Source organism: Haliotis rubra, unplaced genomic scaffold (assembly GCF_003918875.1).
Source record: "Haliotis rubra isolate DU_JTF1 unplaced genomic scaffold, ASM391887v1 Scf400, whole genome shotgun sequence".
Lineage (NCBI taxonomy): Eukaryota > Metazoa > Mollusca > Gastropoda > Lepetellida > Haliotidae > Haliotis > Haliotis rubra.
In genome coordinates this window covers 881,684-897,892 of record NW_025767081.1, presented here as the reverse complement: position 1 = coordinate 897,892, position 16,209 = coordinate 881,684, and the positions used below count along the sequence as shown (strand labels likewise).

The following is a 16,209-nucleotide window of genomic DNA, read 5'->3' as shown; positions in this document are numbered from 1 at the left end:
GGCACGCCTCTGCATTCTGCCATCACTGGTGAGTGAGGTGATCAATCCTCTCTTGACTGGTGCCCGCACACGGTTTGATTTGCCCGCAAGCGGTACCAGTTGGGAGAGGAGGCGCTGTTCGAGCCGCCAGTGGTGGACGAGTGCGTCTTTGCGTCCGTCATGCTAGGGGGGTCGTCCTCATCTTCCCTGGCCTTGGCCAGGCAGGGCATGCGCCTCCCCCCTTTTCCTACTTATTCACTTACGCTGAAGTCTGCGTATCGGTCCTTCGAGGAGTGCTACCGGTGCGCAGCCCAGGAATTAAAAGTGGCAGTCCACTCAGCCTACCTGTCTGCTCTGCAGGGACAGCTGGTGGATCAGAGCTCTTGTGACGCTGACTTGTCGGCGCCGGTGCTCGCACGGCAGCTCACGGGGGTACACTCTCATCTGGCTCGGGATAGCATTCGGTGCTGTGCCAGCCAGATGATGGGTGGCGTGATGGGCTTGCGTCACCTGTGGTTGTCCGTGGCGCAGTATTCACCGGCCACGCAACAGGCGCTCCTGTCATTGCCTTATACCATGGGGTCCTCCCTGTTCCCTGGGGCATTGCAGGTTGTACGGGAGGCCGCGGAGGCAGTTTCTACCTTCAAAGACTCTAAGCCTTTGTTGGAACAGCCCTCCGCTCCTCGCCACCGGCCTTCCCCGCTCGCTTCCGCTTATCCTTCTGCCCCGGCGAAGGACACTGCAAAGTGGACTGCACCTTTGCAGTCCGAGGGGAGCAGGCGCCCAAGAGGCAAGGGCAGGCCTGCTCAAGCACAGCAGCATTTTCGGGGCAGGGGGAAGCCAGCCCCGGCTTCCCGCTGATTCCTTCCCCAGAGCCCTTATTGTCCCCCACTCACGCAAGCGGAGACTTGCCGACTGTGGGGGTGCACTGCCTCATGCCACACGTCCCTGTCGGCGGCCGGTTGTCCCTATTCCTCCGGGAGTGGGAGGTAGCCACCTCAAATCCCTGGGTCCTGTCCACGCTCAGGGATGGCCATTTGCCACAGTGGAGGCGAGATCCTCCGTTCTTTTCCGGGGTTCAACAAGGCGCAACAAGGCGGACGCGCTCCGTGCCGAAGTTCAGTCCTTACTGAACAAGGCAGCCATCGAGATGGTTCCTGTGGGTCAGCAAGGAGAGGGGTTTTATTCCACCTACTTTCTAGTGACCAAAAGGACGGAGGGTTCAGACCCATTCTGGAGGTGCCGTCTTTCAGGATGGAGACACTCAGGTCAGTGAGACACTCCTCCGTCGAGAGGGGATTGGCTTACGTCAATCGATCTCAAAGACGCATACCTCCATGTTCCAATGCACCACGAGTTCAAGAAGTACCTCCGGTTCTCCTTCAACGGGACGTGCTACCAGTTTCGTGTGCTCCCCTTCGGCATCTCCACAGCGCCAAGGGTCAGTTAGCCAGGTCTCAGGGTAGGTGTTGTCACCCATACCTGGACGATTGGCTTCTCAGGGCCTTAGGTCCTCGGTTAAGCAGAGCCTCCACACTGTGCGTGATGGATACTCTGGTGTCACTGGGCTGGATTATCAACCTCAAGAAATCAGACCTCGTTCCGACGCAGGATCTGATTTTCTTGGGGGCCAGATTCAACACGGAGCTAGGGATTGTTTCCCTTGCTCCGGACCGCATCGTCAAAGTCCAGAGGACTGTGTTACAGTTTTTCCAGTCGCCCAATGCGTCGGCCCGAACATGGCTTCGGTTGCTAGGCAACATGGCGGCGACAGTGGACGTGGTTTGGCGTGCGCGTCTGAGGATGCGACCAGTTCAGCAAGCGTTAGCTCAGCTGTGGTCCCACTCGCAGAGCTATGAGATTATTCTCACAATGCCCGAGTGGTTAATTCCTCACTTGCGATGGTGGACGGACGTCGGGAATTTGTCCAGGGGGATCCCCCTCGACACCCCGACACCTTCCCTCTCAGTTCAGACGGACGCCTCTCTCACAGGTTGAGGGGGAGGTCCTGGCGAAGCACTCAGCCTCCGCCTCTGGTCGGAGCGGGAAGTCAGCCTACACATCAATGTGTTAGAACTGAGAGCAGTCCGCAGGGTGTTCGAGTGCTTCCGGGTGTTGGTGAAGGGCCGTGTGGTTCGTCTAGAAATGGACAATCAAACGGCCATGTCTTACATTCTCAAGCAAGGCGGCACAGTGTCTCCGTCGCTCCTTCAGGAGGCGTGGCAGTTTCTACTGTGGTGCGATCTGTTCAGCATTCGGGTTTTGCCTGTTTATCTCCCGGGGGTAGACAACGTCCGTGCAGATGCACTCTCACGGCGTATACTAGCCCCACACGAGTGGATGCTCGACCGGGAGATATTCGGGATTATCTCCCAGTTGTTCGGGTCCTTCCAGGTGGATCTGTTTGCGTCTGGGGTGACGAACCAGATTCCTGTGTTTTGCTTCCGGTTTCCGGATCCGGGAGCCAACGACGCCTTTCAGCTCGATTGGACGGACAGGGTACTGTGGGCGTTTCCCCCGATACCACTGATTTCCAGGGTCCTGTCACAGCTGACCGCACAACCAGCTCGGCTACTTGTGCTTCTGGCACCCCTTTGGTCGGCACAACGCTGGTTTCCGGTAGTTCTCGGGTTTCTGGCTCAGCCTCCTGTTCTATTACCTTTTCGACCGGACCTCCTATCCCAGAGCGGAGCGCCCCACCCGAATCTCAGGATTCAGTGGGTGGCTTGGCCGCTGTCAGGGATCGCCTCCGTACGAGCGGAATTCCTGCACCAGTTGCAGACACAATTCTGGCTTCGCGGAGGGATTCGACAAACGTTCAATATGAGGATAGATGGGCCTGTTATTCGCACTGGTGTGTCAACAGGGGGATTCTTGATCCCTTTTCTACAGATTTAGTATATGTTTTAGAATTCCTCCAGTCTCGGTTGGACGCCGGTCTAGCGGCTTCAACTGTTCGAGGATGTTCTACGGCTATTTCTGCGTTTCATATTCCTGTTGACGGTGCTCTCTTGGGGCAGCACCCTCTTGTGCAGCGCTTTTTAGCAGGCGTGGACAGAATCTGTCCGGTTGTCCGGCGGATTAGTCCCCCCTGGCACTTGTCAATTTTTCTTGATTGGCTGTCTGGTCCACTGTTTCACAATCTGTCGGCTCTTTCACTCCAGCTGTTGACGTGGAAGATGGCATTTCTTGTGGCGGTGACTTCAGGCAGACGGGTTGGCGATATTCACGCAATGTCAGCCGATCCCGCGCTTACTGTTTTTCGCAAAGACAGAGTTAGCATACGGCTGCCTGATACTTACCGTCCTAAGAAGGATAGTCCCTTCCATGTGACAGCGCCTATTGATCTCCCAGCTTTCACTCAGCCTTCCCTGTCCGGTACCTCTCTATGACGTGCTCACGTCTTAGATGTCCGTAAGACACTTAAGGCTTATATCAAACGAACAAGGGGTACCCGTAAGGGTAACCAATTGTTTTGTTGTTATGGCGGGGTTCAGGCTGGTCTTCCGGCGACCAAGCCAACCATTTCTCGGTGGCATGTCTCTGCCATACATATGAGCTATACTCAAACAGGGCGTATCCCACCTGTATGGTTGAAAGCTCATTCGGTTAGGGCAGTTGCTACATCGAAAGCTTACGCTGCAGCCCTGCCCATTGAGGAGATCTGCTCTCATGGCTATTTGGAGCCGTCCGAGTGCGTTCATCTGTCATTCCCAACTTGACAGACTCTCCAGTGGCGTGCTTTCGGTTCGGTCAGTCAGTTCTCTCCAGTGGGCATGGTTCCACCTCTCTAGCCGATTGAGCTTTCGAGGATTTTATTATGTGAACCATTCTATGCCAAATTTTTTAACACTGGTGTTGGGTTTTAAAATCTTGTTTACATATTCCCTTGGTGACGGGTTTTATGTGGTGATGGTTTTATTCCCATGTCTTTTTGCATTCTGCTCTAGACTTAACTGGCCTTGGAAACTTTGCTAAATATATATATATTAAGGCATTTCGTTTCTGGTGGCTTTTCGCGGGACCCTTATCTTCGCTTCGAGTAGATTACGGGGAGGAGGGAGGGTGTCTCGTTAGATTGCATTAGCGAGGTTTAAGCAGCAATTTACATATGTTCGACCCTGACCCTGGCTCATGCCCCGCCTGATTGGCTATGGTGGACACGTGACCGGGTAAGTGTGCTTTTTCTGCTATATTTAGCTTGGGAAATTCCACTTCTTGTCGGGGGTGTTTTCTGTAGGCAGAATGCCGCTCCTTAGCTCCGTCTTTAGCAGTCTGTCTTATGCTTATAAGTACCCCAAGGAGGAATATATAAAAAAGAATCGAACTAACCTGTAGAGGTTTCAGATTCTTTGAATATATTCCTCCTTGGGGTACGCCCACCCACCTCCCCACATTCTGTCTGACATCGTTCAGCATGGAAAGTGAGGTACGAGGTTACAGTCTAGAGTTACCTGCTCTTGGCTGTAGTGGGCCGGAGGGCCCTGTAAGGGTGGTCTCACAAGACAAAACGTTGTTTTTGTTTTGTAAATATTTTTATTCAAATATTGTTACAACTGTCGTAGGGGATTCCCAAGGAGGAATATATTCAAAGAATCTGAAACCTCTACAGGTTAGTTCGATTTGTAACACTGGAATTATACCTTCCTCTCTTTTGAAATTTAGTGTTTGCAGTACAGTGAAACCTGTCTAAACCGGCACCCCTCTGCACCGAAACTAGTGCCAGTTTAGACAGGGTCCGGATTAGACAGTGGCAATCATTTTCCATCATGGCCGGATTAGACATGTTTTAATGATCATAATATTGTTGTAAATAGTGGGACCAAAATTTTATGCCGGTTTTGACAGTGTGCCGGTGTTGGCAGGTTTCACTGTATAGCGTTTTATGTTGACCACCTAATGTGTTTTCCAGGACCTGATTTCACAAAACAGCAATAGCCCTAACTGGCATACTTTAACTCTGGGATATGATTGCTGTAGTGGTACGATTGCTTTGTGGAACAGGGGCAAAGGACAGAACAAGACCCATCCTTTTTAAGATGTAGTCTGGTTTCTTGTTGGTCTTTGTTCCCAAACAATGAATTGTTTTTGTTCATTAGACACTGGTTTGCCTGGATAAGATGTGGTCCTATTGTACCATAGATCCGTGAAGATCCGGGTTAGAATTGATCTTCAGTAACCCATGGCCACGGGATTGGGTGGTCAGGCTCGCTGACTTGGTTGACACATGTCATCGTATCCCAATTGCGTAGATCGATGATCATGCTGTTGATCACTGGATTGTCTGGTCCAGACTCGATTATTTACAGACCACCGCCACATAGCTGGAATATTGCTGAGTGTGGCGTAAAACTAAACTCACTCTCTCACTGTTGTACCATAATGAATTTCATCATTGTAGCCTTCCCAAGATGCAACCAGCAACTCAGAGTTTGCCAACATGTGGAAGGAGCTGCAGGCCGGCACAGTACAGACAGCGCCATCAAGTGGCAACCTCCTCCAAGAACCATCACTCCAATAGGCAGCACTTGCATTGGGGCAGATAACTCCTCCTACAACACGGCACCAGAAGAAACCAGAACTGAGTGGACGTGGTGACAGCGTTAATGAATCAGGAGTGGTAGCAGTAAGAAGATCGATCTTCAGACTCTGTTTGATCGTGCTAGCTTGCAGAAGGAAGCCGCGGAGAAAGATGAGTTCATTGCCATGATGGACTCTCTGAAGTTGTCCTGGAAGACCCAGAAGGAGGAAGAGGTCGTAGGAGGAATCAATAGTAATAATAATGCCACGGAACAGGTGAGGGAGACACTATCAGTCTCTTTCATTCTAAATGAGGAAAATCTCTCATGTTGGAGTAAGAATATACCCAGAGCATTGTGTTCCTTCTAATTTAGAGGTTGACATGCATAAGTTTGCCCAATAATGTTTATCACTTCTCAAACACACTTCCCTTTCTGTCTCCTAAGTTATGTTGCCCGCCTGTAGGGATTGCTTGTCATGGTTAGACTCAGTGACGTGGTTGATAGCATATCATTCTATTATCATGATGTCAGTCACTGGATAGGCTGGTCCTTACTTAGTAAGATAGAGTCCATCATGAACCCAAAAAACAATGAAATGGTGTAGAGTAGGGGTCAGAGACCTGTGTACCTCACATTTGCACTGACCTGCTCTTTCGTGGTTTCAGCCAGGCACAAAGTTATCCTCTATTTGTGCTGTAATATTGGTGGAATATAGTGAAACTGCAATTGTGCTTTCTCTTTCTTTTCCCTCAGGATGGTAGCTCTGCACTGAAACACATGCTGAAGATCGGATCGGACACTGGTACAACGCCAGTGGGAGGTAGTGCGCCCAGTACTTCATCACCAACAAAAGCATATGGGAAACAGTTATCAGTGCAGGAACTGTTTGATGGTGAGTGATAATAATAATACAGTCGAGCAACGTTGTCTCGATATTTATGGGGCCAAGAAAAAATATCGAGTTATCCGAACTTCGAGACATCCAACCAGGGCATATCACATATAACTATGAAAGAAAACAAAACGCTTCTCAGTATGTTTTGATTCGAAACTATAATCCGTCATCAGTAGTGTTTAGTCATAACACTGAGTACTTCCTGATTAAATCCTTCTTAATTAATCGTAATTAAATAACAAACAAGTGACATCTTCAATCAACCCTTTGATTCATGCCACACCGTGTCTAAACGTGTGGAAACAACCTCCGTTCAGAGCGATACTTGCTCAAGAAAGGTAGGTGAATATCGAGTTTCTTTGCAAATATCGAGTTAAAAGGGTAATTTTACTTGTTGGGACAATGAAATTATATCAAGATATCCAAAAGATCGAGACATCCGTATCGAGTTAAAAGAGTTTGAATAATGATAAGTTATGAAGGATTTTGCCGGAACCGAGATGTGTTTTTCGAGAAAACCGAGATATCGAGTTATCAGAGTTCGACAAAACGGTGCTCGACTGTACATGCATTTATAAATCATAGCAAGTCACAATTATGATGTGCTCTGTGCACTAGTGAGGTCAGTCCTACTGATGTCAGTGCAGGACCTATACCCCACAACAGTCTTGTCAAACAGACAGAGCAGTTGTACTGTGACAGCTTTGTGAACCAAGCCCAGGTATCCAATGCGAAAATGATTTTTGTGCTATGACTATTGTAAGCCTGTGTTAAGTGTAGGAGCTCCATTAGAAACAACAAAGTGTGCACTTTGTGATGTGATATGAGTCTGAGGTCATGGTATCTAATATTATTGTGCTGCTTTGTTGATTCCTTAAAACCACAGGAGTAGTGTTCAGTGTTCAGTCACTAATCGTTTATTTGAGTGTGTAGCCAAATATGTATCCCTACCAAAAGTACCCTAATCTTGATTATCAGCAGGGTCATATTTCTAAGCCGATTTTTACACTGCATAAAGATTTCTTACTTCAGTTCAGAAAATGTCTCTTATAATCTTGTCAACATGAGGCAGCATGAGTTGAACTTGATCTGCTGTTCAGAATGTATGTGAGTGAATCATTTTGAGCTTCATGTGTGACTTCTGTATCTAAAAACGAAAGTAAACAGGCAGTTCTGAATGTAGAATAATTCTTTCTTAGTTATTTTCTAGACATCCTCCAACTTTCCATGTTTTCATGACACAAACATTTTGTAGGTGCTAATTATAAACAACAGGAGACCTCTCCACCACAACCCAAACAGCAGCAACAGGAACACCAACAGCAGCAACAACACCACCACCAACACCAACAGAAGGGGCAAGACAATTGGCAGCAACAAGGTCAGGGACAAAGACCACATCAACAGCAAGGTCAAAGGAAACTGGCGCTCCCAGTTCTCTTGTTTGGTTTGGCGCTTCCTCACAGTGTTCCTGGTTCGGCGCTTCCTCCCAGTGTTCCTGGTTCGGCACTTCCTCCCGGTTCGGCGCTTCTCCCAGTGTTCCTGGTTTGGCGCTTACGCCTGGTTCAGCGCTTCCTCCCAGTGTTCCTGGTTCGGTGCTTGCTCCCGGTTCGGCGCTTCCTCCTGGTGTTCCTGGTTCGGCGCTTGCTCCCGGTTCGGCTCTTCCTCCCGGTGTTCCTGGTTCGGCGCTTGCTCCCGGTTCGGCGCTTCCTCCCGGTGTTCCTGGTTCGGCGCTTGCTCCCGGTGTTTCTGGTGCGGCGCTTCTCCCAGTGTTCCCAGTTCGACGCTTCTCCCAGTGTTCCTGGTTCGGCGCTTGCTCCCGGTTCGGCGCTTCCTCCCGGTGTTCCTGGTTAGGCGCTTGCTCCCGGTTCGGCGCTTCCTCCCAGTGTTCCTTGTTAGGCGCTTGCTCCCCGTTCGGCGCTTCCTCCCGGTGTTCCTGGTAAGGCGCTTCCTCCCAGTGTTACTGTCTTGGTGCTTCCTCCTGGCGCTCCCAGTTCGGCATTTCCTCCTGGACTGGTTCGGCGCTTACTCATATTGACTTTGGTTCAGCGATTGCTCTGGGTGTTCACGGTTTGGCGCTTCATCATGGTGCTTTCAGTTTAGCGCTCACTCACAGTCTTCCTGGTTCAGCGCTTACCTACAGTATTATCGGTTCAACGCTTACTCCTGGGGTTCCTGGTTCGACGCTCACTCATGGTGCTCCAGGTTCAGCGCTTACTCACGGTGTTCCCGGTTCGGTGCTGCCTCATAGTTCACTGGCTTCTGTATTGACTCATGGTACAACGCTTCCTCGGGTTTCAGCGCTTACTGCCATGTGTCAACTTTGGCGCTAGATCCACTCAGTTCAGCTCTGGAGTTCAATGCACGGGATCCTACGTCTAGGCTTTCTGTTTAGTTCCCAACAACGTGATATTATCATCCACTGGAAGGGAGCTTAATCTTCCTCAACTTACCAAAAACCTTATCCAGAGACGCTACCAATTGAGTGATACACGGTCGAGGTGGGAATGTGATGTAACCAAAATTACCTGGATTCATATCAAATGGATAATAAATCCCCCGACGAAGTACTACAAAGCTTATCGGCAATCCTGACGAGTAGTTAAGGTGTGAACAACATCCATGATACCATCCGATTGGGACGTACCATCCAAAGATAGAGACGACGTTGTTGAAAGATGAACCTCCTCTAAAGGTAGAACTGGAGTAGTCGCAGGTCTGGATGACTGATTAACAGAGGAGGATACTGGCGCCTCATGCCATATACTGACGCTACTGCTAACACAAGGCATCAAAGTCAACAGGCTGACTAGTCGCCCCTTCAGACACCAGATTCCAGGATACTGGTAAAAGAGGTCTCGACATTGATACTGTTGAATATAGGACAGATGAACCGGAGTAGACCTTGAGAAATGACAAGGCACCTCACGCATAGAACGAACACCCAGCCAACTGAGACACGACCCCTTGAGGCAACAATGAATTCGGCTGTTCCTGGTCGAGGATCGCCAGCGCCAGATTTAGATGGTGCCATAAGGAGAAGTATGGCTCAACTCAACATGATGTTGAAAACTACCAGAGTGGTGGTGATGTCGGGTGCACTCGCTGTGTCCCATCAGCAAGCGTACATTCGGGCGGCTATGGTTCTATTGCAAGAACAATTTCAAACCATTTGGTATGATTTGGTGATCAGGATCGGTTCTATGCTTCTAAGTTGGTTCGGCGATCTGGATCGGATCGACGGCAGTGTGATCTAAAAGCTGAGTCAATCGAGACCAAAGTACTTCGCCTATATAGTTGTCCATACAATAATGATGTACTCGACTAATCTGTTCCAATCAAACAACAATTCAATAGGTTGAATCATTGTTCCAATCGAAACGACACTGGTCTGAAGCGTTCATCTAATCGAAAGGGCGCACTGGGCTGTAGTGCTCATCCAATCAAATGTGGCGTATCGGTCTAATGAGTTTGACCGAACGAGAGCGGTGAACTGAAGTGAGACAATGCACTGGTTTCTTCTTCCCTTTGTGAGAGCAACGATTGGTACAAAGTGGTGAATGGACAGCAAGGTACTCTCTGAAGTACCGAACAGAATGCGTGGATTAGCAAGTAATTCATGATGACAGTAGCTAGGCGCATGGAGATACCAGATGATTCGGCGAATGTTGACAGCTCAACAAACACGGAGCGGCGAACTGGTACTGCGTTTAACAGTACTTCAGCCAGTTTATTGTATCAGTTGGAAACTGTCAGCAACTGTCGGAATAATGCTCGGTAAATTGGAGTAGGCTCCCTTGAATGTTGTCACAACAAGCTGGTTACACTTCCTGTCGCCGCCTGATTTATGTGTGGATTACGGGAGGATTTGAGGATGTTTTTACGCAGTTAGCATGAGTTGAGAAGGTAAGTTCATTAATGTTTTGCTATTTATTTAACAAAAATTCATATGAATGTAACGTAACGTTATGGCGAAGAACAGTGATTTTATCAATTGGGAAGATTTGGAGTTAGTAGACTTTTGGGGCGATTTCAGGAGCAGCCACAGTTCATCAGACAACAAGGATGTTGAAGACATGGTTGCAGAAGTCGCGGCTATGACAAAGCATACCTGTGACAGTGAGCAGACCGGCCCATTGTTCAAGTGTCCGTTATGTGTCTAGACCTAAAAGTCTCAGTCAGGTTTCAGAAGTCATGTACTGAAGAAGCATAACAGAAAGGATTTGAAAGGTAAATTTACTTACAATTTAATAAACAGACACAACAAGACGAAGCATGAAAGGCAAATAACCTGAATCCTTTTATTTTAGCAAATGAAAACAAGTCATGTGAGAATATAGATAAGACCTCTAGTAATAATCTTGTCTTCATAAACATACATATGAATATATGATATTACAAATATGGACTACAAAATGTAAACAACTGTCCTTTGTGAATACTTTACATTATTTTGGTCTGAAGAAATTGTCTTATAGTATTAAACAGACAGTCAGCAAGTTGGTTTTCTAAGTGGAGATATGTACAGAAATATGTACACTATGTAGGTATCTGGATAGAAAAATATAGGTTGATAATTGCATAGGTACCGGTATTCTTGGTAACCATGAGTACAAGTAGGATTTCACTGCAGGTGGTCTGTGTACAATACAATATAATAGGTAATAGATAACACCAAATAACATGGCAACATATAATTGTTTCTGATTTTATTCAGACAAACTGACATACTTGTAGCCAGGATGTACTCAGAATTGGATAGTTTTTGGAAGGTAACTAAACAATGTATAAATAACTATAACTTAAATGCAGTAAAATCTATTATGAATTCTTAGTTTTCTATTTAAAAATCAAGCAAGCAGGTTTCCTTAAGGACTGGTAGATTTTTCAAAGTAATAAGTCCTATGGTCTGACATTTTGTTTTAAACACTGGGTATTGTTTCAAAGTCACTTTGTCCTTTTTTGGGGGGCAATGGTTGTTGGTTTACTGTCCCAGCAGAGCGGCGTTTATTGCCCCGAACCATTGCAATAGCTTGAGATCCCACAGTTCTCATAGTGCACAAAGTATTACGCACTTGATACACCGAGGGATTGTCATTTGATCCACCCTTTTGTCTATAGTGCGTGAAATGTTCTTCCAGGGGATCTTGGTTAAACCTATGTGTCAGTATAAAATCTGCCTCTTCGTTGAGCATGAACCTCACACATTCCACCGCTGTGATATTGCTGGAATATTGCTAAAAGCGGCGTAAAATCAAACTCACTCACTCACACATTCCACTATAGATCATACTGATATTTGGAGTCCCTCTAAAGTTTGATGACTAAGCATCATAGATGATCTTTGTCCCTTTGTAAAGTCTCCAGGACGATTGGTCACACTTACTCTCCATGAATCAAAGTACCGGTACCCAAGAAAGTCATTCATAAGATAAGTGAGGCGGTCATCATCTGCTTCACAATATATATCACGATCCCTATTTCTTGTTTTTCTGCCTTCAGATAGACTTCTGACATTCAAGCAGTCAAAGAACTTATTCATATGACGTATGAATTTCACCGTTTCTATCACTTGATCGCCATATAATTCTTCCAAAGCATCCGCAAAAGTTTTACCCAAAACGTCCAAGTTTACTTTCATCTGTGAGAATGCTGTTAAGTCCACATGAGCTCTGGTCAGCCTGTATAAATTGGTTTCACAGTAGTCTTCAAATAGGTTCACTATATGCATCCATGAAATGTTCTTTCCATCCTTCCACAATTTTCTGGATAGTTTGTGGCTACTTGAATTTGCGAAACAGTTGCGTGTAGTTTTCATTAAATGTGGAACATCAGATATAAAAAATAATTTACGCCTAGGAGTTGCATATGTATTCCATGTGAAGTAAGTTAGTAGTTGCGAATTTTCTTCTTTGTGCATGCCAAAGAATTTCCGATTAGGAGAGGCACCATCACATGTTACAAACAGTACTTTAAGTCCACAATCAATTTCCAAAGTTTTCACACAGTTCCAAATCATATTGTACAGTAAATCTGCTGTCACAACAAGGGTTGTAAAAGCTGCGAATGGATATTTCAAACTTGTTGTAATTCCACGCACCATTACCACAAGCATAGAGGTTGCAAGTTTTCTTGTTTCATTTGTGAAGACATTTTCCAAGTCAATTAGGCTATTTGATGTTTTGTCAAAGTCGGTATAGCCAATAAGTTCATCTGAAGCACTGTCATAAACAAGACCTTCTTTGACCTTGATCTCATCTTGTAATAGACCAACAAATGCTGTATGTGAATTACACTTTATGTTGTAACCTATGTCCAAGTTGATTTGGTAGCACATGAGAGTAATCAAAGAGAGTTCTATTTGACGGAAGGGCTTCATATGTGTTCCGACTTGTTTGTTGTAAATACAGGCTCCATTTTACAATCATGGGATGCCAACTCATGCCCCTCTTATCCCTGTTGATTGTATTTCAGCTGTTCATCCCAAAACAGGCGATGGAGAGAGTTTTCATCAGGGTAATTCTGGTGAACTTCTTTTGTGTGGCTTTCAACTAGTTGTACAAGTTCATTACTGGTGGATTCATTGAATATTATAGCTAGAATACATGGAATTATCATGAAACGCCCTCCCATTATCAGAAATTTGCGGTCCGCTGCAAATGATATTGGACCGCTCAACCTTAACGACGGGCCACTATCAGTTCTGTTGTCAAGTGACGTCATAGTGGGTGCGTGGGCAGACAATGCCGAACGCTGACAATACAAGATGGCGTCTGATTGTGTTGGTACGGCAGTTCGGCTCGGGAGATTGAACGAGCGCTTCGTGAACCAACCGATTCTCTTTGGGTCGAAAAATCGGATATCAATGAAACTGACAGCGCATTTAGATGAAGACTAACTTGATAAACTCCAAATGGAAGGAAAATCAGCAAATACTCAAAAACAAACTTGCTGGGGAACCAAGGCATTCACTGGTGAGCTTTGACGCTAGGCCTAATTATGTAGCAATTTTGATATGATAAATAATGAGCCAGAAACTAAAACTGTCACGATTTTGTCTCACAAATTTTATTTTTTGTTGTTTTTTAGACTGGGCATCTCGACGTAATATCAACATTGATCTAAAATCAGTCGAAACAGAAGACGTGGCCAAAATATTAAGAAAATTCTATGCTGAGTACCGCACTAAGAAAGCTGAGCTTCCCACCCCTAGCACACTGAGATCACTGAGAGCTGCAGTTCATCATACTCTAAAAGATCCACCTTTCTCACCAAGCAACATAAACATAATGGCTGATAAAGAGTTTACAAACGCCAAACAGCATGTTCAATCTCGTTGTAAAGCCTACTTTGTAGAGGGAGGAAGATCCCTACAACACAAACCTTGCATTGAGCGAGGAGATATGGACAAACTGTCAGGATATTTTGGGGATTTAGAGAGTACTGACCCAACCAGGCTTCAAGAAATGGTTTGGTTCAATCTGTGTTTCTTTCTGGGAAGACAGGGGCGTGAAGGTTGGAGAAGTTTCACCAAATCGACACTTCAACTGAAGCGTGACGATAATGACAACACTTTCTTACCTTCACTTTGGCTGAGCAAACAAAGAACTGGCAAGGCAGTAATCCCTCTAATCAGGACTGTTCAGATGTCAGAATATACGAGAATGAGTCATCCAAAGATCCAGTCAGTATTTATCTCTTTTATCTGTCAAAACTCCACCCCGACTGCGATGCTCTTTTCCAGGCTCCTCGGAAGGATTTCTCAGAAATCAGGAGTTTGGTACAATAATGCTCCTTTGGGAAAGAACATATTGGGCACCATTATGCAGAAGATTTCCAAAAGGCTGGTTTATCACAGGTATACACTTGTCATTCAGTCAGAGCTTCCACCATCACATACCTGTTTCAGGCAGGTGTAGACGTGAAAACAAATCTGCAACATCACGGAAGCACAAGTCCGAGGAATCACTCAAGCATTACATTTCAGGGTCCAGTAGCGCGCAAAAGAGAGCATCTAGTGAAATCCTCCAGCACATGTTGTCACCCAAGATGCCAGCAAACGCTTTAGAATATCCCAATAGGCCAACCTGCTCACGCGGAAACGCCCGCATTTTCTGTTCAAGAAAATGTTGAAATGACTTACGGTTCATTCGACATTGGCTTTGACTGGCAGATGTTCTGGGGCAAACAAGTCAAAGCAACCCGAATTCCCGCTTCAGCGGTAATATTGGCCTTCTTGCTGGTGCTAACCTTAACAATTGCACTATTAACGTTGTTGTTGGACCAAAACCGTACACTGAAAACTGACGTTGTTGCTGACATAATGGCGGCCATAGTTTGACATGCTGCAGGCCAAGGTCTTGGCAAAGGCCAAGGTCGAATATTGTCACGCTTCTGTTGTGACGCCACTTGAATTGTTCGATGACGAATTGCATTGCGGGTAAGTCAACCCACTTAGAAGTTGGTTTTGAGTAAACTTACAGTCAAATTCCTTCCTTGTTTCCTTTTTCTTTTCAACACAAATTCCATGTATTTTTAGTTAATAATAAGGGTAATGTTATTTTGAGGGCATTATCATTTGCAGAAGCCCGAGGTCTCCTTCGTCGGGCAGTTAATGGAAGACCTCGGGCTTCTGCAAATGATAATGTCCTCAAAAATAGCATTACCCTTATATTTGTCTATTTGCAGCAATCTGTTTTTGGATTTTCCTTCTCAGTTTGGTATTGTCCTTCACCAAAGCTTCATTGGTTCTCTTCAAATGTGCTATTTTTTCCACTAACTGAGTCCTTGACATTGTTTCATGGGGACGATTCCACTTCACAGCATTCTCTGGACAACTTGAGGGTGAATGTTCATTTCCATATATACACCTGGAACTTAATTAAGCACCCCCCCTATTTTCTGGATGATGAGAAACAAAACTTGCCGTAACTCTTTCACTATTCCAAAGATAGTGGAACCTTAGCTATTGTGAAACATACGATCTATTGGCAAATGAACAACAACACAATGATTCCAATTCGTGTTGTTTTAATAGCGTAACCAATGTAATTTGGTCACTATTGATTTCTGATGAAAATAGTCACTGAACAAGTATGGTCGTAGCATTGTCAATGGCTGACTATTACAAGAAATGATGCACAAGGAATGTCACTTGTTAACATCTGATGGGTCTGGCATCAGTATCGGGTGTATCCCCCACGTGCTTGGATGACAGCTTGAATCCTCCTCCTCATGCTACTGGTAAACCTTCTGATACGATCAAGTGGCAATTGCCGCCATTCTTCAAGCAAAGCAGCTTCCAGCTGTGCAAGATTCTGGAGAGGGGGTTCTCTCAACCTCACACGGCGTCCAAGAAAGTCCCAGATGTGCTCCAAAGGATTCAAATCGGGGCTCATTGCTGGCCAAAATAATGTCACGATAGCCTCATTCTGGAGATGTGCGGTCACAGCACGTGAACAAGGCGGCCTGGTGTTGTCGTCCATGAATATCGGGTGAGTAGCCAACGGGTGGTTGTCAAAATGAGGCACCACAACTGGATGGAGAATATCCCGGATGTACTGCTGACCATTAAGATTTCCTCGGACAGTCAACATTTGAAGTTTACAGTCGTGTGAAAGACAACCCCAGATCATAACCGATCCTCCACCAGTAGGGTGGATATTCCTGGGCACGTAAGCAGTGTTTTTATGCCTCCACATTCTCATTCGACCATCTGTAACGTGGAGGAGGATCCTGCTCTCATCTGACCAGTGGACACTCCTCCATGTCCTCAGGTTCCACTGCCGACGGGCCATACACCACTCCAGACGT

General features: G+C 46.1%; 1 protein-coding gene and 1 long non-coding RNA gene across 4 annotated transcripts in view; one reads left to right on the top strand and one right to left on the bottom strand.

Annotated features, from left to right (window-relative positions):
* LOC124287472 overlaps positions 1-16,209 on the top strand; it is a 44,238-nt gene that overhangs the window by 14,085 nt on the left and 13,944 nt on the right. Inside the window, exons 6-8 of one of the 3 annotated variants that reach the window (XR_006901276.1) lie at positions 5,381-5,775; positions 6,255-6,393; positions 10,433-10,626. This is a non-coding gene — a long non-coding RNA (uncharacterized LOC124287472). Of the gene's footprint in view, positions 1-5,380; positions 5,776-6,254; positions 6,394-7,651; positions 7,734-10,432; positions 10,627-16,209 lie in introns of those variants that run through there. The other 2 variants (XR_006901277.1, XR_006901275.1) reach the window with 2 other exon arrangements.
* LOC124287470 lies at positions 10,725-12,982 on the bottom strand. The gene has a single exon (XM_046724025.1). It carries the CDS (start codon positions 12,773-12,775, stop codon positions 11,684-11,686), a length of 1,092 nt encoding a protein of 363 aa, XP_046579981.1. The 5' UTR covers positions 12,776-12,982; the 3' UTR covers positions 10,725-11,683.

Bases quoted from the DNA above. Each gene is read 5' to 3' on its own strand.
- LOC124287470 (XM_046724025.1), bottom strand. From the start codon at position 12,775: ATGAAGCCCTTCCGTCAAATAGAACTCTCTTTGATTACTCTCATGTGC.